The 21802-nt window shown below is 44.3% G+C and overlaps 1 protein-coding gene across 4 annotated transcripts in view; it reads right to left on the bottom strand.

Moving 5' to 3' along the window:
* LOC147030789 (uncharacterized) overlaps window positions 1–21381 on the bottom strand; it is a 682768-nt gene extending 661387 nt beyond the window's left edge. Inside the window, exon 1 of one of the 4 annotated variants that reach the window (XM_085875201.1) lies at window positions 20638–21381. In XM_085875201.1, coding sequence (XP_085731327.1) covers window positions 20638–20787 — 150 coding nt within the window. In that variant the 5' untranslated portion in view covers window positions 20788–21381. Of the gene's footprint in view, window positions 1–12200; window positions 19741–20637 lie in introns of those variants that run through there. The other 3 variants (XM_085875200.1, XM_085875199.1, XM_085875198.1) reach the window with 3 other exon arrangements.
* Between the last annotated feature and the right edge of the window lie 421 nt (window positions 21382–21802).

Raw genomic sequence — 21802 nt, 5'->3', positions numbered from 1 at the left:
GCAGAATTAATTCCGAAGTGTACAGAAATATTTTGTCTGTCTGTGTGCAAGAAAATGCCTCCAAATTAATTGGGTGGTGCTTCACCATGCAGCAAGACAATGACACGAAACACACTGCCAACACAAACAAGGAGTTCATCAGGGGGAAAAAAGTGGAAGGTTTTAGATTGGCCAAGTCATTCTCCTGATTTAAATCTCATGTAACATGCATTTCACTTCCTGAATAGGAGACTAAAGTCAGAAACTCTCGAAAAACAAACAAAAGAAAATGTCTGCAGCGAAGGCTTGGCAAAGCATCACAAAGGAAGATACCAAGAGATTGGTGATGTCATTGAGTCACAGGCTCGATGCGGTTATTGCATGCAAGGTTTAATCCACCGTACAGTCAGCAATGGCTCTTCATGCTCACTTCACCTCGTCACAATATTATGGTGAATAAAGCAACTTTTGCAACATTCATTCACCACACAAAGACTGCATATTTTATCGAGTAGGCACACTTGCATCAAAAAGCATTGCGAAGTAATAAATAATACTTTGTTCAGATATTCATTTTACGTTAAAAATTGTCAGACTCATTAAATGTCAGACGAAGCTTCTCAGTACATGTCAGACCAACCCGGTAGACGACCATTCCCAATTTCTGAACATCTACAGTCAGGCAGGTGAGCCTGAAAGATACATTCATCCGGCAGGATTAAAGGTATTATGGTTGCAATTCCAGCACAAAGCCAGAATGCAATAGCCACACTAACCTTTTAAGTGAATGCATTTGAAAGCGCATGACAAACAACAAAATGCTGAAGATCAAAATGAGATGCATTAAAGTTGCTTTCTAAGGCTTTTAAAGCGAAACATAGGCAAATCCCAGGGGGGGTGACAAATCATTGTTGTTGCTGAATGAACAATAAGGAGACATACGAGTGAAAGTCTATCTGTTGCCTTTCAGCTTACAGAAGATCACTGCTTGGAGTCGACAACTATCATTAGCAGTGGTGCAGGGCCTGACTAGCTGTAGACAGCTGATCAATAACAGGCTGTTTTGAGAATTAGAGGCCAAGCTCAACTGTTTAGGATTAGCCAACTCCAGAGAATGCTCTGTCAAGTTTGGACAGAGGGATGCGCATTAGAGGTATGCACACTCGCCTCCAATCTGTCTCGAGCCTGGGTTCAAATCCCAACCCAGCTAAAAACTGTCATGATTAATCAATGTGTGTGTCGTCCCTCGTATGGATGTTAAACTGGGTGACCCATCGGCCGGCATTAGTTGGCGGACGTTAAAGATCCCGTTATGTCCTTCGCGAAGAGTAGATGTGCTATCGCCTTCACCCTGAGCAAATTCCAAATTATTGCCCTAACTACTGCTGGGAGAGGGATGGCAAAACAGCCAGCATGACGCCTGGCCAAGATACTGTGTCAGCAGAACCGACGCTCTTGTAACACAGAGTATGATACAGCAGTCAATCACTGCATCATAATAATAATAATAATAATAAAAAAATATCTCATAAGGAAGACAACAAAGCCAACTTTTCCAAATAAGTATTCAGGATGATTTGCCTTTGTGTGCACAATGTCAGGTATTGAGTGATTTGATGCCGACTGCTTCACATGTGGATGTTAAACATCCCATTATATATTTTACAAGAGTGTGCAACAGATGCCAGTAACAGTGAAAATGAAACACAAGAAGAGGCTATTTGACTTCTTATGGAGATGCCATATCCATAACTCAGGACTCCTACCTGCTGTAAATAGTCCTAATTAGATGGCTACCTTCAATCAGGGATTATTGGTGAAGGTACTAACACACAATGGCCAATTCTTTTTCAAAAGATGTTGTGGGATCTTTGACATCCCAAAGCTAAAACCCGAAGATACAGACAACTTGAGGATCATCCAATCCACTTCTCTGGAAGAGGTGTAGTACCTGGAACTCCTTAGCTTCACTATCTGCCATAACATTTAATGGGAGTATCATATCACCGAGCTAGCACCAAAGGCCAGTCGCCGTCTTGGTATTTTCCGTAGACAGAAGGCATTCCTGAGCTGCATTGAGGTCATTATGGTGTATGCACAAGGACTGCATACGGTATGGTTTCCCCACTCTGAACGGGTGTTCTTGCTTCACATCTTATTTCTCTTGAGGGAGCCGAAAACAAGGCCTTTTTGCACTGTTGGAATCCCAAAGCAGGGGGCTGTCACTCTCCTCCCAGCTGTAAGTTGATAGCGCTCTATTTTATACAAGCTTACATGTGGCCTTGCTCATCCTACCCTTTCTCACCTATGCCATCTGCATAGCACCCCAGGTTGCACGAGTTCCTCTAAAAACCCTCATCTGCCTACCATCCCAAAGGACAGAATGGTTGCCCATCTGCATTGATTCGTCCCATTTGTTCCCCGAATGAGAAATTGTCTCCCTGTGTCCATCATTTTATCATCCTCACTTCAGTCTTGGGCTGGGAAGATGGCCTCGATGTATGCACACTTGCCTCTAAGCTGTGCATCCTGGGTTTGAATCCCGACCCAGCTAGAAACTGTCACCCCAGTGTTTCACAGGCAGGGTGATTCATCAATGTGTGTGCCGTCTCTCGGATGGACGTTAAACGGGCGTTCCGTCTACTGGCATTAGTTGATGGATGTCAAAGATCCCACAGTGTCCTTTGTGAAAAGTAGACGACCTATCGCTGACACCATGAACAAATGACTAATTCCTGCCCGAGCCTACAGAGGGCATTGCATCAGTGGCACAGCCATGCCCACAGCCAATGATGCTACCCCATAGCCTCATGTTGCATATTTCTCTCTATCGAGTGCAGCCTATGGCTGCTGGTTGCATCATTGGTTGGGACGCGGCTATGCCGCTGATGCAGTGTCCCCCTTACCAGTGCACTGGTGCTCATTTTGCCGACCTCGGAAGGATGACAGGCTGAGTCAACCTCCTGGTGTATTAATTCAGCGGCCCAACGGGGCTTGAACTCAGGACCCTAGGATCCCTAGGATCCCTAGGATCCCAAGCCGCTACCCTAACCACAAAGCCAACACCCAGCTTATGTTGTATATGAAAGAAGAAGATGACTTCAATCTTTAAATTGTGCTGCTCATCACTACCTCATGTGCTCACCCATACACATCCATTTGCCTCTTTTACACATGTTGACTGTTTCCCATTCTGTTCATTGTTTACTAATTTTTATGTTATTCCTTGTTTCTTCCTTGTGTATTGATGTCCATTCCTCTATCATCTACTAGTTTGTGAACCTGCTGTCCTTTGTTGTTTAACTCCTTCATGAGCCTAGACACACACACACACACACACACACACACACACACACACACACACACACACACACACACACACACACACACGACAATAATGCAGCTATCGCATGTGGGTATGTAGGTACATATGTATGAATGTATGTAGCCAAAATAGCGCCCTCTGGTGGTGTGTATCCGAGCCCAGAAGTCGAATGGAAACGGAAGGTAGAATTAAATGTGAAGATATATGCACACACAAAATAATCTAACTTCAAACTAATGAAATAAAGAAACGATCACAGAACATGGTTATACGAGCCGTTTGAGAAAAACAGGATTTAACTACCCGTCGTAAACTGCACCTTCAGCTTGGTATACATGTGTATAAAATGCAGAGCACCAACTTCACATTTTCCTTAGAAGAAAGGATGCTCGAGGATATGGGGGCCTGCCGATTGTTCCACATCAAAATGGTAATTGTTATTAAGCCCAACCTCATCAATATTATCAAACCCAGACTCGTTCACAAAATACTCAACGGTACTTCCGATGAGATTCTCCTTTCGATACTTTGACAACTTTTCAAACATCCTCACGGGTTGAATGTGTTGTTGAAAAACCTGACTCTCGCAGGACTCTTTGTTGTTTGTTAGGCAAACCATCTGGCTCTAAACTCTCTAAAGGATTCTCCACTATGGATATGCTCAATTGATTGATTTTCCTTCGTTCTAAAGGCTGACCACCCTTGAGTGAAACAACTTTGCAATGACTCATCAGGTTGAGAGGTTTTATTGGCTGCATGACAAATCTCAGAGTGAATCGGTCCATTCGAATAGTCTACACTCTCGGTTGACACAGCAGTATAAAAAGGTAGAGGAGAGTTCGGACTGGGTTTTGAAAGAGCAAACAATTTTTTGCAACAATGTTTTTGTTGTAAATGGCTCCGTATATCATGTCTTCATTACAAAAAATCAACTCGAGTGAAGTCGTCGATGGCGCACCATCGCAAATCCCCACGCTTCCCACCGAAAGCAAAGTTGAAAGATGGCATAAAGTTCCACCAAGAACAAATCATATTATTACGGAATATTATTATAACTAGCCGAAACCCCGTCACAGACGGATTCCGAAGTTTGATTATTGCCACGATGTGCGATGCACTCTTACAGGTACGAAGTTTCTTTCAGTCCAGGTCACAGTACCGAGAAAAACGTGACGCGACCGCGAGGAGGAGCACAAAATTGGTCCTTCAGTATTAATATATAGATTAGGACTCTCTGGAAAATCCTCTATTTCTCTTTGCCGACGACTCCACCCTCTGCCGTACCATCTGTCATCCCTCAGACCGGCAAGCAGCAGCTTCTTCACTCACTGCAGATCTGGATAAAATCACAAACTGGTCCAACACGTGGAACATGTCTTTCAATCCAGACAAATCTCACACTCTCACTATGTCTCTTCGAAAGGACCGTTTACAAAACCCCCCCATCCACTTTCTCAACAATCCTCTGGAAGAAGTCTTTTCTTTCAAGCTTCTAGGTCTCACTATCTGCCATGACCTTTCCTGGGAAAGTCACATTTCCAACCTCGCCTCAAAAGCCAGTCGCCGACTGGGAATCCTCCGTTGTGCTAAGTCCTTCCTCGGCCCTCTTGAGCTCCTGACCACTTACAAAGCTTTTGTCCGTAGCCTGATGGAGTACTGCTCTCCCCTCTGGGCTGGTGCTCCTGCCTCCCACCTTTCTCGGCTTCACGCTGTCGAAACCAGGGCATTTAAGATCATCTGCATCTCCCGCAATGAAGCTGAGTCTTTGGGCCTCTCACTCAATCACCGCAGGTTGGTCGGTGGTCTTTCTGTCTTCTACCGACTCCTCTCCAGCCTTGCCCCCTGCTCTCTCTGCGATTTGTCCCCACCACATTTCCACAGGGCGCTCAAGGTCCGCCAACAACCCCCTTCTGGTAAAACTACCAAAATCACGAATCACTGCTCATCTTCACTCTTTCATTCCTCTTTTTTCCCGCCTTTGGAATAAACTTCCTCACTCTATTCTTTCCCATTCTTCCCTCCAGGCTTTCAAAACAGCTGTTCACCACCACCTCTTATCTTTCCCCATCCAAATCCTCGATCTTTTCTACCCCCGATAATCCACCCAAGCCCACTTCCTTCATTTCTCCTGCTTTCCTTCCTGAAAGTCCCTGAAATGTCCATCTTCTCTTCGCCACGTTCCCCGTCCCATCCCCATCCCTCTCCCTTCCACAGTTCACCTAATGTGTCTGTTCCCCACTGTTTTGTCCCTTCCACTCCCGCCCCTCTTGTCTCATGCCTCCTTGCTGTGAGTTGTGTGTTAGCTCTCATACGAGCCTCGACCAAGGTATACAAAAAAAAAAAAAAGTACTGATGCGATATCCAATTTTGAGTTTAAATTCACCCCCCCCCCTTCCTTTTGACCCTTGTGACCCTAATTGCCAATCCCTGGGACATGAACCGGTGATCAAATCCAAAACATCGTTACGTATTTCATGCGTCTCCCAATATTAATTGCACGTACAAAGTTTCATTGAAAAAAAATGTTTGAAAATGTGCCCGTAATTGCACATTTTTTTTGGAATATGACCTTTGAGCCCGCCCCAAAGGAGTGGGGCCAAAATGATACCGCTCTTGCACCTTCTTGTCCATATGGGTGATCACAACTGTCAAGTTTGGTGAATTTCTGCAAAACCATTTGGAAGGAGATAGCGTGACGGACCGATGGACAGACAGACAGACGGACCAGATTACAATATCTCCCCGTTATTTTCAAAAAGCGCGGGGATAACTCATGCGTTCATAGAACACCTTACCCTAGGTAGTCTTGAGAAAAAAGTACATGGGAAGGTTCTTTACAACTCTCGCTTTGTGTTTCCGAGCGCAGTCTATATTTCCGATGAGCCGCCATTTTATCTGAATCTCAATATTCCCAAACACAGAGAGTGCGAGCGGAAAATTTGATCGGATGAGATGGTGTAAAATGGCGTAATATTGTCCAAAGGTTTTTGGAAGTGCCAACAAGGTAATTTGTGTTGTACTGTGTTCAAGTACTGTATACAATAACTTAATTGAAATCAAATAAAAGATTTAAAGGCAGTGGAAAAAACCCCTTTTTTCAGAAGTTTCAGCCATCGTTAACACCACCTTATTTCACAGGTTAAATTAGTTAGTTGTGCCTGTTGTTTGTGTCCTTTATGACGTCCCTAAAAACAGTACATTTCCTGTTTGGAATGATTTTCAATTTTGTATAATTGCCAGACAGGCACACAGACTATTGTTATTATAATTTATATTATTTTGTATGTAGCCTGTGCCTGCTGGTTGCGTCATTTGTGGAAGCGCGGCTGTGCCGCTGATGCGGTACCCCCGGTTCCAGCAAGCTGGTAATCATTTTGCTGACCTCGGAAGGATGACAGGCCGAGTCAACCCACCGAGTGTTATCTCACGGAGACGAGAGGGCTCAAACTCAAGATCCTCAGCTCTTTAAGTCAGCCACCTTCACCATTAAGCCAACAGTTTAGACAGAATACACAATCTGCCAAATTCAGAGCCAAAGCACCTCGAAATTGCAGGTTTCACGTTCTGATTCGTGTTCTACAGTGTTCAAAATATAAAATTCAATTGAAATCAAGTCGTTTCTTGATCATAGCCCGACACCTGCAGACTCCTCGATCATCGACTGATGCAACCAACTGCTTAACCCTGCTTTGCGCTTCATGCACGGGGTGATAATTACTATTCACATGAAGTTGCCATCGGTGCACCATGTATACCAAGGTATGGCGAAAAGAGTGAATTTTAGGAGAAAACCAAAGAGGAACTTACAAATATATTTACTGTGAGGTTATAAGAAAAAAAAATGATACAAATCCATTAATATGTCCCAAAAACGTTTTTTTTAAGTGTACTGTAGTGTGTTCTAACCCTTCGGCAATTCCGCATGCCCAAAGGAATTTTCCAAGGATGGGTGTGTACAAACAGGTCAAGACGAGCAAGGCTTCAGGAATTCGGCAGCCAGCCAGGAATCATACCAAAAATCGATGGAACGATTGATAAAGCATCACTAAAAGTTTTACATTTTCCAGGAATGAGCAAAAAGAATCACTCGGGCTATCTGTCGGGCCAAAAAAACATTTGCTTTTCATCAATCGTGTTGTACTTCTCCACTGAGAAAAAAAAGCTCTTCCCACCTGATGACGAAGACCTCTTCCCATAGATATTCCACAACCATTATCAGACCTCATTCAAAGCAAGTCCGAATTCAACCGGCAAGTTTGGCAGATCGACGCAAGCTCTCTAAAGCTTTTCCAAAGCTGACAGATTCTAAGAATATTATATTGCTCTTCACGGACGATGCCACACTATTCCGTATAATAGCAAGTCCCATAGACAGGCCGGCAGCAGCAGATTGCCCCCTCTGCTGACCTGAAAGGGATCGACTGTGGATCTGATGCTTGGGACATGTTTTTCAATCCAACTAAATCTCACGTTCTTACCCTGTCACTCTCATAAGATCATCTCACAAACCCACCCATCTATTTCCTTCATCAACCATTGGAACAGGTTCACTCTCCCAAACTGCTGGGCCACACACACTATGAGATATGATCTCCCCTGAGCGACGACATGTATCAAACCTGGCCTTCAAAGCCAAGTGCAGACTGGGCCTCCTCCATCGTGCCAAGTCCTTCCTCGGTAAATTTGAACTTCTCACAGCCTCGAAAACCGTACTCCATCGTTCAATGGATTCCTGCTCTTCCCCCTAAGTGATGGTGGCCACACTTCACCCTTTGCATCCTGAGAAGATGGGAAATCAAAGCTCTCAACATCATTGGCATCTGATTTTTTTTTTTTTAAAGCAGTACAGGCCTTGTTGCTCTCTCTCATCGCAGACATGTTAACGGCCTCTCTGTTTTATACTGCTTTGCCTCAGGTCTTGTTCCCTCTGCTCTTCCATCCCTCCAGCCCTCCCCCATCCCTTCAGTTCACACATATTCTTCCAGAAAAAACCTTTTTCGTTTTCTTTCGAGGAGCGAGGCTCATGGAAGAGCAAGGAAGCTCCTCATGAAACTCCAAAAAGTTTGGAAACTTGCTTCTCACCTCCACTCTTTGATCCTTTTGTCGTCTCCAACTAGCGGAACCTTGTTTTTCTCAGTCGATGAAATCCCACACATTATCAGTACACCGTCACCCCAGGTCATACACCATTCTGACCTGTGATCATCTCCATCATCATCATCATCATCATCATTAATCCTCCCCTGCCTCAACTTGCAGGTTAATCCGTTTCTTTGCCTCCTCTCTCTCCTGTTCATTCAGGAATCCCCTTGAGTCTGCCTATTGACCCACTGAAACACTCTCAACATGGTTTCTTCAACCATCGATAACCTGCTCTTCCTTGAGTCGAGACTCTGTTTGCACACAAAGCTTGTCGCACATCTTCCAAACAAAAATAAATAAATAACTAAATAAAAATCTGAATTTTCTGGATTTACAGCGACATTCACGAATTGCATCATTACTCACACGTGTAATCTTTATACATTTGATTCATCATTAACGGCGTCGCATTTGTCTTGAGAAGCTTCGGAAAAAACAAACCGACTCATCTTGTAGAAGTAGAAGTAGATGTTCAAAAAAAAAATTAAAAAAACTTGAAAATTAACAGATTGTAATGACAAACCAGGAATGGAGGATCGAGCAGATTACATGAAGTCAGAAACCAAATTCCTCGTGTTCGGAGATGAGCAACACAAGAGGTAATAAAAAAAATTCTCCGTGAGAGTGCCTGTTGACGTGTGGATTTTCAAGTGTCGCACGTGTCAATTACTCAACCTCTCCTTGCAATTGTCCTGCCTTTGGCAAATGAAATAGAAAGAGACAAAGAAGAAGAAGGAAAAAAACAAAAAAAAAATTAAAATCTACCATTATCGAGCCGGTCGATCTTCTGTGAGCGACGGCAGTGCGTCACAAGCTTCTGCGTTGTCAAAATACCACTTGTAGCAATTACTACGACTCCACACGCACATTGCGGCGAGCTCACGGCTCCCAGGCAGTCCTACTCCTATCGTGTCAAGCCTTGCACGTACATGCCACCCATGTGACCAAGATGCAAGTGAGTTCTCAGTCTGCGAGCCCCAAGGGGGTGCGTTCCCTGTGATCTTTACAGTTTGGCATCTAATGTTTCCACGCCACCACACCTCACGTACGCTCACGCAAGAGTCGCGTCACCTCATAACTGGGCCCTCAGCTATTTTGAGTGAGAAATTGCCAACAGAGAGTTACCACGTACAGGTGTTTGCATGAAGCAAGTCGCGGAGCAAATGCGTCAACAGTCATTTCCGTTTAGGCAGAATATTTCAGAATGGATTGTTCTCATTCGGATTGCAATGATGGCTTTCATTGGTCGTTGAAGGCGTTCCTTTCAGCAGGTTGCAAGGGTGTCGAGAATTTTTTTCAGCCACTGATCATAATACGTCACATGGTGTTCATGGAAGACGGCGCAGATGTCGTATCCACATCCTCGTATTCCCAGCTCGGGCAGGTAGCGCTACATGTACAGCCAACTCCGAGCAATAGTTTGGTTAAGGTAACAGTACACAGGGGCATGCTCCTTTCGAAAGTCAAAGTAGGATCTCGAACTTAAACAACCAGCAAGAAAATTGGCATCAGGTTGAAATCCTCAGGAGAGCATGCTCCAAGATGCAGCGCCACCTGCTGGCACTATAATAGAGCTGTCGTTGATAACCTCCGTCACCAAAGGTGAATGAGGTTACGTTTTCAGTGTGTGTGTGTGTGTGTGTGTGTGTGTGTGTGTGTGTGTGTGTGTGTGTGTGTGTGTGTGTGTGTGTGTGTGTGTGTGTGTGTGTGTGTGTGTGTGTGTGTGTGTGTGTGTGCAGGATATCTCAAAAAGTTGAGGACAGATCCGGATGAAATTTTGTGGACACGTTGGGTGTGTGACGAGGAAGAATCGATTCGATTTTGGTGAAGATCCGGATCTGGAACTGACAATGTTTTCAGTGATTCTTCACCATTGAGAGATAGGGCTGGAAACGATACAGTACTGCAGAGCATGATATTTCAAAAATGTATTGGGCCCGATATGTTCTTGTGGATCAGGAATGACGTGGCGGAGGTATGCGCTCTACCGAGTGCCCTTCCAGTTCAATTTGGATTCAACACCATCGGGGATCAACTTACGAACCAAATGCCTCAGACGAGTTATGCTGTCTTATTAAAATAACCATAACTGGAGAATCACTCTGGATATTATCAGATGACATGGAAATATTCCACACAAATGCCAAGCAAGACAACAAGTACTTTGTCAACAGTCCCAATTGATCCCAAGTACTTTTTTTGGGGGGAGGGGGGGTGAGGGTGCACAAAGCAGCTCATCGAGCCTGATGTTAATCGGGAGCTGATTTCGGCAGGTATTTGCAATTTGTTCAGGGTACTAGTAATAACACTGCGGTACCTATACCATCCACCAACGCGAGCAGACACCAGGCAGAATGTCTATATGAGGGACGGCACACTTGATGATGTAACATCCTGCCTATGTAACCTCACAAAATATCTCACTGTGCCTTTTACAATGAGATATGGACTATTGTATTAATGAAACAATGGCAGTGAGTGAAGCTCAGTAGCGTAGTCATGCTTGTTTCTGACATTTATAAGTTCTGGATTCAATATGGTGTCTCACTTGAATTGCTGACCAGCGCGATGCCAGCAAGGGGGGCAGGCTCATACGATGAGGTTAGGCCAGCTATTCCAACTGCAAAGATTGTGAGATGAGTATCCCACATGACTTTTGCAACGGGCTGGCTCGATAGCCTCGAGATATGCACACTCACCACTGAACTGGCTCGCATAGGTTAAGTTAAAGTCTAGGCCCAGCTATAAACTCTCACGATTGTCTTTCGCAGGCATGGCAAGCCATAAAGGTGCACACCCACTCCTCAAATGGGTGTTAAACTGGATGTCCTGTTTGCTAGCATCAGTCGGTGGGTAATAAAGATCCCATGGAGTCCTTCTCTGAGAGTAGGCGAGTTATCGCCGGAACCCTGGCCAAATTCCAAGTTACTGCGCGAACCTACAGGGGGTACTGCATCAGCAGCGTCGCCATGTTTCCAGCAATGATGCAAACCCTCAGCCACTTGGTGCATATGAAAGAATAGAATAGACCCTTGCAACACAGCGTGCCTTTTTTGGGCCAGTCACCCAGTCAAATAAATAAATAAATAAACAAAGATCCCAGTACGACTGACTGTGCGACTGACCACTTCACCACGAGTACCCTTCCAAGTCCACAACTGATATAACCCCGCGAATGGTAAGTCTCAAAGCAATTAAGCAGGTGCAACAACAGAAGCGATGAGTTCAGAATGGGAAGTTAAAAAAAATAATAATAATCCCATTTTCAGGGCGGATAAACACCATATTATTAACCTCCTCAATATGCATGGTGTTGCCAAATAGGGCAAATGAGAGCATTCAGGTTTGTGGACAGCACAGTGCTGAAGACCATTTGCTATGTGAGATGCAACACCCGCTGCAGGGTAAAGCATGAACTCGGGCATACAGAGGTGGGGACACAGAACACAGATCGGACGTGGAGGACCATTGCCAAGAAGTGTGAAGCGATATCCGATGATGGGTCGTGTTGCATTGCCGCTCCAGGAATCCTTTAACCAAACACGCGTTGCATGGATTCGTGTGCAACGTTCACACCGTGAATAACCCGACACCATGAGACTTGACGCAAACGTGCGCCCTTGCATCGTAATCAGCGTTCCCGATGGCACGACGTGACGCTTCGGTTGCTTTTCTTAGTTTCCCCAAAAAACAACCGTGAAAAAAAAATCCAGCGATCGCATTCTCTGGGACCCGCCATGTTTCCGCCACTCACCGGCCTTTTGGCAAAATCCCAGCAACTGAGACAGCAGCGGACAGGCAGCGGGCTCCCAGCACCGGACGTCTTGTCTCCGCTCCGACTACCTCGAGTCCGAGCTCTCTCGCTGCTCTTTCTGGAAGCACAAAGCCAGTCTCTGCCTCTGTGACTCTTAGCTTGCCGACCGGCCATCGAGACAAACGATGAGGTCGAGAAGGAAGGTGGGGTGACAACGATGCGTTCTCCTCGTCCTGCGTTTCCGCGGAAGAGAGGGACGAGCAGGAGCAGATGATGAGCGCACGCAGCGCTCATTGGCCGTGATCGCAGTTGAATGCTCGGTGTTTTTGAGGCCTTTGGGCCAAAAGATCATCCCAAAATAAACTTGTGGACACCTAACCAACCAAAACTGGACATCCTGATTCACTGGAGATTCTAACCCTGAATTATACTACAGCCACCACTTGCAAGCAGTCATTTTCATTCATTCAACATAACGATCTTTAAGCTTCTGTACAATAATGTCAAATCTATTTCGCAGTCACATTATCTTGTCGGCATTCCCTCTGGATTGACGTTTTTCACATTTATAACGTCAGTCACTCCAAGGACAAACTGTCAAGGTTGTCATTCAGAAATAAAAAATAAAATGAATTACAAGTCATTCGTTGGTGGATGCCATGGAATTTCAAGGGAAATGATAAGATTTTTCTTCTTGTGGTTGGAGCAACTGATGCTTCTCTTTCACCTTTTTAGTTTGTCTGTTGAATTTCAAGAAACAACTAGGACGGCACCCGACGGAGCACATACCTCTGCCAGGTTGAACAGTTTACGTTTTGTATCCCATTGAGAGGCTGGATCTGGATCCATACGTGAACCAAAATCTAATCGGCTTGTTCTGGTCACCTGACCGACTCATCCACCAAGTTTTGTCATAACTCGTCCGCAACTTTTTGACATATCATGCTTTCTATCGTTTTTTGGCCCCATCTCTCAATTGTGAAGATTCACTGAGAAAATTAAATAATTATTGTATCTGGATCCGAATCTGGATCTTCACCAAAATCCAATCAATTTGTCCTTGTCACGCACCCAACCTGTCCACCAAGTTTTGTCTGAATCCGTCCATAAATGTTTAAGATATACTGCACACAGACAGACAGAGAGGAATGTAAACACAACCTCCATCCACCTTCAGTGGAGGAGGTAATAAAGTTTGCTTTAAGTTATCATTTTGAATGTACCAGGAATGAGGGATTCCTTTTGTTCTTCCACGAGTTAGTCACAGCCTCTGTATGGAGAAACATTAACCATCCGAGTGTGGTGAATTAATTGTGGATGAAAGTTACTTATAAACAACTTATGGATGTTACCAAATGCATCGACTATCAGATCATTACAACATTAACTGACATTGATCTTTTCAAATATAAACTATTGATGGCTTTTTGTTGCATTTGCAGACAAATGTATATAGTAGGAGCAGATCTGTGGGGGTGGGAGGAGGGCAGAGTTGAACTCGTAAGACGTCACATGAAGTTATCGATATCGAGCCAGCATTGATTTTTCAAAGCAAATGATGGTAGTTTTTATTGATTGATCACAGATACATCATTCTATATTGAAATAACATGGACTCAAAAGCATTGGAAGAGGACCAGGTTCTCAGGTTAGCTTACGCACTTGTATTTAATACAATTTCATCACAATGTGCCACACACAGCATCAGTTCTGCCAAAACAGTTTCTTGGCTCGGCGCGACAATCGTGGAGGGGTTGCCACTCCGACACAGGAAGTCAGTTCAGGAATTTGGAATTTGGCCAGGCTGCTAGTGATGGCTTGTCTATTCTTCATGAATGACGCTGTTGGATCTTTAATGTCCACCAACTAATGCCGGCAGACAGGACATCCGTTTAACGTCCATCCGATGGATGGTACACACATTGATGAATCACCCTGCCTGTGAAACACCAGGATAACAGTTTATAGCTGGGTCAGGATTCAAACCCAGATTAGACAGCTTTGTGGGGAGTATGCATAACTCTCGGACCAAAGCTATCCTGCCAGTCGTCAATACAATGCAATAAACATAACCAAGTACTGCAGACATAAGTGAAGTGTTTATTGGGGAAAGTTGGGTTTGGAATCAAACTCGGACTGGACAGATGAAAAGGTGAGTGCAATACCTCTGCACCGACGTGTGAGGACTGGTTTGTACCTTGAACGCAGTACAAATTTATTGTTCCGATACCACTGTTGATCTGAGAGAAATCAATGAGATCCTCAGCCTCACAAAAGATCTTATTGTGCTTTTTATAACAAAGTTACGACTATGATATTGATGCAACAATGACAGTACAGCTGACTGGAGACAAACTTGAAACACGCACGCACGCCCACTTGGTGGAAATGTTGCACGTGCATTATGTAGCCCCGTAAGGTCTATCTACATACGAGTAGAGTCCAAAAAGTTTTACGAATAAGATACATGAGTGCCAGAAAGGTCGATTTACTTTTCAATATTTGAGTGTACACTGCTAGTAGGTATTCATAAGTAGGGTTCGAAAAGATTTTTAAACGAGAAGGGCACTCGGGAGAGCGCATACTTCTGCCGTGCAATGCTTGATCCACGAGAACATATCGGGCCCAATAAATTTTTTGAAACATCATGCTATAAAGTACCATATCGTTTTTAGCCCGAATCAATGGTGAAGAATCACTTTAAAATTAAATAATTCTCGTATCCAGATCCGGATTCGGATCTTCACCAAAATCGAATCAGTTTGTCCACATCGCACACCCAACCTGTCCACCAAGTTTCATCTGAATCTGTCCACAACTTTTTGAGATATCCTGCATACAAACAAACAAACAAGCAGTCATAGACTGGTACTTACGAAATCGTCAACTTGACCTCTGACCTTGTCTAATAAAAGCTGTCTCCAGAGAAGGTAGCAACGAAAACCAGAAGTTTCTACGATGATTCTGTACCAAACCATCAAAAAAAAATGGAATGTTTCACCTCACTGTGACCTTGACCTTTGACCAATTTTGTCCAAAATCTAATCAGCGCTTGCCATCACCCTCCTGAATCACGTGGTGTAATTTGACATTGGTAGCTTCTTCCGTTCTCGAGTTACCGCGGATTAACGTAACGTAAAGGTCACACTCGACGCCCCCGTCAACTCGAAAGGACGCCGGAGCGAGCGTGATGACGTAAGCGCGCACACGCAAAACCTTTACGTGACTCAACGACGCGTCTGCTCGAGCACGCTGCGCCACGTGACGAGCCGTGACGCGGCAGGTGAAATATTTTTATACAATCTTAAAACGTCTCCAAAACTTCCGATTTTTACCCGAATTTCGACAACCGAGTTTTAAGCATCCTAAGCGATCACAAAAACCGAAGGCAAAATTAAAATCGAAGTTAAAACGAACTCGTAACGTCGAGCGAAGCAAAAATACTCCATTTCTCCACAGGAATTTCCGGAATTATTTAATATTATTTTATAACACTGAAAATTTTTAAACACCCGAAACTCGACGAATTGACACACAAATTCCGCCGAACTTACCTCGATCTTCCAAACTCACACTCCGTCAACAATACCTGTGGTAACTTTTCTCGAGTGATCATTTTTTGGATGTTTGACCTCACTTTGACCTTGACCCTTGACCGATTTTGACCAAAATCTAATCAGCGCTAGACATCGCCCTCCTGAATCACGTGGTGTAATTTGACGTTGGTAGCTTCTTCCGTTCTCGAGTTATCGTGCTACAAACAAACAAACAAACACACAAACAGAGGACGGAAGTGATCAATATACTTACGAAATCTTTAGATTTCGTAAGTAACAAACAGACAAGCCGATAAGCGGTGATGGGTCGCCGAGCATGGAAACTATAAGATATAGAGCAAAATGGATGTCATATAGCGGATAGGGAATCACCTTAAGATTATGCATATCAAATCTCATCGAGTTCCATCCACTGATATCCATTTGAAGTTCCATCTACTGATATCCATCTACTACTCGGTATCCATTTGAATGAAAAGTACCGAAAATGCGGTTTGAAATCGGAAATCCCCAAAGTTCGAGGGGGTGCTGTGGGTGAACAAAGATCTAAATAGAAAATCCGGCTCGATCGTTTGTGCACAATGTATTCCAGACGATTAGTGTGAATTTTCATGACCATCCGACCATAACCCTAGGAGGAGTAGCATTTGGCGCGAAGGCACCTCCAGCTCTTGCATATTATCGATTTTTGCACTAATTGACCTTTGACCCCTGACCTAAGCGAAATCAGTCAATATGTCCTGAGGCAAAGTTGTAGTACTCATCGAGTACCATGAACCTGCAAAGTTTCATTCGTATCGATGCACTCACCTGGTCGCTAGAGGGCCTTCAATTTTTGCCAATTTTCGCGCATACCCCAATTGTAGGGGGCGCTGCAGGTAAAGTATTCCATATATCACAAAAACCGGAATATATTTGATAGAGCATCACCTGTAGATCATTCGTGCCAAATTTCATAACCCTACGTGGGATAATGGCTTTCGGAATTGATTTCGCGTGAACGGTACCGATTTTGAAGGTTTTTCGGTTGTTGTTAGGGAACCAAAGTGTCCCTAGCAACCATCACAATTTCCAAAGCACTAGGTCATAAGATGTACCTACCACCTGAGTTTGGTCAAAATCCGCCCACGTTTACTACCAATTATGCTGATGACAAACGAACAAGCATCCAAACAAACAGACAGAATTACTGACAATAAGGGTCACCTATTTCGGCGACCCAACAAACAAACAGACAGACAGGGGGTGAAAACATAACTTCCTTCCACCTTTGGTGGCAAAGGTAACAAGAGAGCTCATAGAATACCTTACCCACACATTATTGAGAAAAGAAGGATATAGGGATGCGCTGCAAGCAGTGAATTTGATTGGTCGAGAGGAATTGAAATTCCGTAATATTTTGCACAAATACTGCTGAACGGAAGCGTTTTGAAAGTGCCAAAAGGGTGATTTGTGTTCTGCAGTGTTGACCTATAAAATTCAATTGAAATAAAATAAAGACTTTAAAGGCGATAGAAAAAAAAAGTTTTTTTTCGGAAGTTTACCGCCCTTGACGCAGTGGCTATCACACCACCTTATTTAACACGTCACATTAGTTATTTGTGCTTGTTGTTTGTGTCCTTTATGATGTCGCTTAAAAACAGTAAGCTTCCTGTTTGGAATGATTTTTACTTTTGTTTGACTGCCAGGCAGGCAGAAAGAGTAAAACAATGATCTCACTCCTCTCAGTGCGTGTGCGATCAGGACAAATTCAGAGCCAAAGTACTGCGGGACTGCAGGTTTGTTTTCCCGATTCAGGTTCCGATTCATGTTCGAAATGTAACATCCGATTGAAATCAAGTTGTTACTCGATCATAAACTGATGCTTGTGGACAGACAGCCAAAGTGAAGCGATTGCTTAACCACGCTTTTTGCTTTGGACACGCAGGGTAACATTATGTAGGCCTACTAATGGATTGAAAAGTTTTTGTTTGTTTTAATGCTGGCGTATCTTGCCTTGGAATCTTTTTAGTCGCATCCAATAACTTTTCTCAATGCACTACATATTCATAGAGTGGTTGGGAGGATGGCATGGGAGGCATAAAATGGGAAAGATAAAGTACAAAAGAATGGGACGAGAAGTCATGAGGGGGATATAAAGGACAGGGAAATTATGTAGAATAGGGGAAAAGAGGGAAAGGAAGTTGGAAGAGGGAAGGATTAAGGAGGGGAAAAAGGAATATCCAGGATAAACCGTGGAAGGGGCCTCCACACCTGCCATTGCATGACGCAATAAAATAGAAATCAGGGTTTACGACCACTGACAGTTCCCATGTATAGATTGGACATTAAGAAGAACAGGGTCGTGTTCCTGACCTAGTTGTATAACTGGCTAAATATAACATGACGGCTTAGATTTTTTACGATCAGCGGCTGGAGTTTGGGAGGGTTGTCAATTTGAAGGCGATGTCAATGAGGCAAGACAACGGCATCATTCAAAACCGCAGGCATTACCTGGAAACAAACACAATTCTCCCGTACGATGGCATGCCAACATTTTGGGGCTACGTCAACGCACCCCAGAACACCACACGAGCTTTCTGGGAGGTCTTGGCAAGACGTTCAACGTGGAAACAACGTCACATGCGCATAGCATTTCATGATGCAATGCAGAGTTTGTACGATGGAGGAGTGTGCATGATGACGGAGCGTAGAACATACAATGGTGAGTGTGTAAAAAGCATCGCCACATGCCAGACGGACAGATTGCAGGCGCACAGCCAGTGGGGGCATCTCGCACTCACGTCACACTCGTGGAGCTGCCCGCCGCACGCTGAGGAAGCGTGGAAGGCTCGTGATCCGAGTGGAGCGTTCCACTTCCCGAGGAGCACACTGGATGAGCAGTCAGTCGAGGTTGGGCCATTGCACGAATGTGGAACTATTACAATTGCAGCACCCGATATGAAGCATAGACTATCAGGATGGCCAAGAGGTACGCACACTCGCTTCTCAGCTGTCTAACCTGGGTTTGAATCCCAGCCCAGCTATAAAGTACCATCCCCGTGTTTCACAGGCAGGGCAGTTGCTCAATGTGTGTGCGATCCCTTGGGTGGATTTTAAGCGGGCGTCCCATCTGCCAGCATTATTTCGTGGCGTTAAACATCGCACGGTGTCCTTTGTGAAAAGAAGGCGAGCTATCACCGGCACCCTGAACAAATTACAAATTCCTGCCCTAACTAATGCTTGGAATGCAAAGGCAAATTAAACCACTCAGTATCACCCTTGCTAACAAACTGTTTCGGCAGCACCGATGTTCTGCAACAGAGTACGGTACATCAGAATCAATATACGAAGCATTCAACATCAAGCCGGCTTTCCTGCAGCCTGCTTGCGCTTGGTGAAGTAAACGACTCCATGAAAACTCTGAACAAGAGAAATGTTCATCATGATCACATGAAAATCATCATAGGCATGGATATCAGAATTGGTCTCAAAGAGAAAACGTCGACGTGCTTTGGCAGACAGTTTCAAACACAGAAACGTGTACAGGTGACCAGGAAAAGATAACGCAATACAGGTACAACGAAGAAAAGCAAACAGGTGACAGGAATAACAGGAAAATAAAATTAAATGGTGTACAAGTATCACCGGAAAAGAGAATGATGCGCAGGTAACTGGAAAAACAGAAGTGTACAGGTGACCATAAAAAGAGAATGATGTACAGGTAACTGGAAAAACAGAAGTGTACAGGTGACCATAAAAAGAGAATGATGTACAGGTAACTGGAAAAACAGAAGTGTACAGGTGACCATAAAAAGAGAATGATGTACAGGTAACTGGAAAAACAGAAGCGTACAGGTGACCATAAAAAGAGAACTGCATCTCCAGGTGATCAGAAAAAGATAACGATATACAAGTATAACCCCCCCAAAAAAGAAGTGTTGACAGGTGACCATAAAAAGAGAATGATGTGCAGGTAACTGGAAAAACAGAAGTGAACAGGTGACCATAAAAAGAGAATGATGTACAGGTAACTGGAAAAACAGAAGTGAACAGGTGACCATAAAAAGAGAATGATGTACAGGTAACTGTAAAAACAGAAGCGCACAGGTGACCATAAAAAGAGAACTGCATCTCCAGGTGATCAGAAAAAGATAACGATATACAAGTATAACCCCCCCCAAAAAAGAAGTGTTGACAGGTGACCATAAAAAGAGAATGATGTACAGGTAACTGGAAAAACAGAAGTGTACAGGTGACCATAAAAAGAGAATGATGTACAGGTAACTGGAAAAACAGAAGTGTACAGGTGACCATAAAAAGAGAATGATGTACAGGTAACTGGAAAAACAGAAGTGAACAGGTGACCATAAAAAGAGAATGATGTACAGGTAACTGGAAAAACAGAAGCGTACAGGTGACCATAAAAAGAGAATGATGTACAGGTAACTGGAAAAACAGAAGTGTACAGGTGACCATAAAAAGAGAACTGCATCTCCAGGTGATCAGAAAAAGAGAACGATATACAAGTATAACCCCCTCAAAAAAGAAGTGTCTCCAGGTGACCATAAAAGAGAACTGTGTGAAGGTTCAGTTGAGTATCATGCGACGGAGTGGTGTCCCGTCGAGGATTAGTTATAACCTCGAAACTATTCTCAAATTATGAACGCCCTGAAGCTCTGTCAGTACAGGCCCCCATTGTTGTTGTTTTTTCAATAATTATACTTGTATTGATAAATAAAAAGTTTGGCGTTTCTTGGACTATTTGAGTATCTCGTTCCGATAATATTTTGAACGGCCCTGCTACCTTCCACACGAGTAGGGAATGTGGATAGTCATCACCCTGCATGCGCCCGGTGCCTGGGCACCTGAGAACGTTCCACGTGCGATCCGTCCCATACCTGAGGGGCATAGGCTTCGCTTGCTGGACGCAACCTGCCGGCAGGTCTCCGTGACGACACGACCGATGCACGCTGGACACCGCGATGTTTCTCAAACGCCGTCGAGCGTTCCCTTCCGTGAGGGGACGTTGTGATGAAGCGACCCGACATGACGCGTGTTAGTCCCACTCACGGCAGGTGTTGACTGTGGGGAAGAACGAGTGGGAGACAGATGTGACGAGGGGATAGGGTGAATCCGATGTACTGAATGAGCTTCCTGCAACTCGAGCCGTCCGTCAGACCCGGCTCTCTCCTGACCCTCCCAGTGCACTGCTCAGGCCGCCCTGCTGGTCCTGCCACCCCACAACAGTACGTGGGCCGCCCCACGCCCCGCCTCATGGACGGCCGTCTCGCCAGGTGCCTCCAGTTGACGACCGCACCCGCACGAAGGGACTTAAGCTGTCACAGGTTACGTGAATGTACGTCGCAGGCTCTCTTTCGTTTGAGTGAATGTGTTTTGCCGTGTTCTCACCACTCCGCGGATCAGTCCGTGTGGACTCGTGATGAAGTCAAATGGATCGGTTTTCGGTCATTCGGAGCTTGTTCCGCCACGTGCGACATCCAGAGCACTTACGAGGTACATCAAGGTCACGCATTCCTTCCCGGCGTACGACTGACTGTTTTGTGATTTCTTGCTCGTTTTCCTTCGTTCTATGTTTTATTGAATTGCTCATAGCAACGTGCCAGCTCCTCATGTGTCACTTGGCCTCGGTTTTGACCCACAACCATTCATGAACACCCCCATGCAAATGCCACCACCGGAGCTCTTGGCCCACATTTTGTGAAGTACAAATAACTGCAGTTGAGTACAGTGCGTTCACACGAGAGAATGGTGGGGCTAAATCCATGATATATATATATATATATATATATATATATATATATATATATATATATATATATATATATATATATATATATATATATATATATATATAAACACACATACGCAGAGTATACTCAACACCTTTGCATGAAAAAAATTGCTCAAGATACCATCAACGAGACAAGAGAGAGTCCTTTTGTGGAGATATTCAAGGTCCGAAACAGATGATCCACGACCAAGGAGGTTATGGGGCATCTTGCCCCACCTTTCTCACCAGGATCATCTTGCCCCACCTTTCTC

Source organism: Eptatretus burgeri, chromosome 3 (assembly GCF_056783735.1).
Source record: "Eptatretus burgeri isolate ZD-2024b chromosome 3, Ebu_testis_v1, whole genome shotgun sequence".
In the NCBI taxonomy this organism is placed as follows: Eukaryota; Metazoa; Chordata; class Myxini; order Myxiniformes; family Myxinidae; genus Eptatretus; species Eptatretus burgeri.
This window is presented reverse-complemented; position numbering and strand designations above follow the sequence as displayed.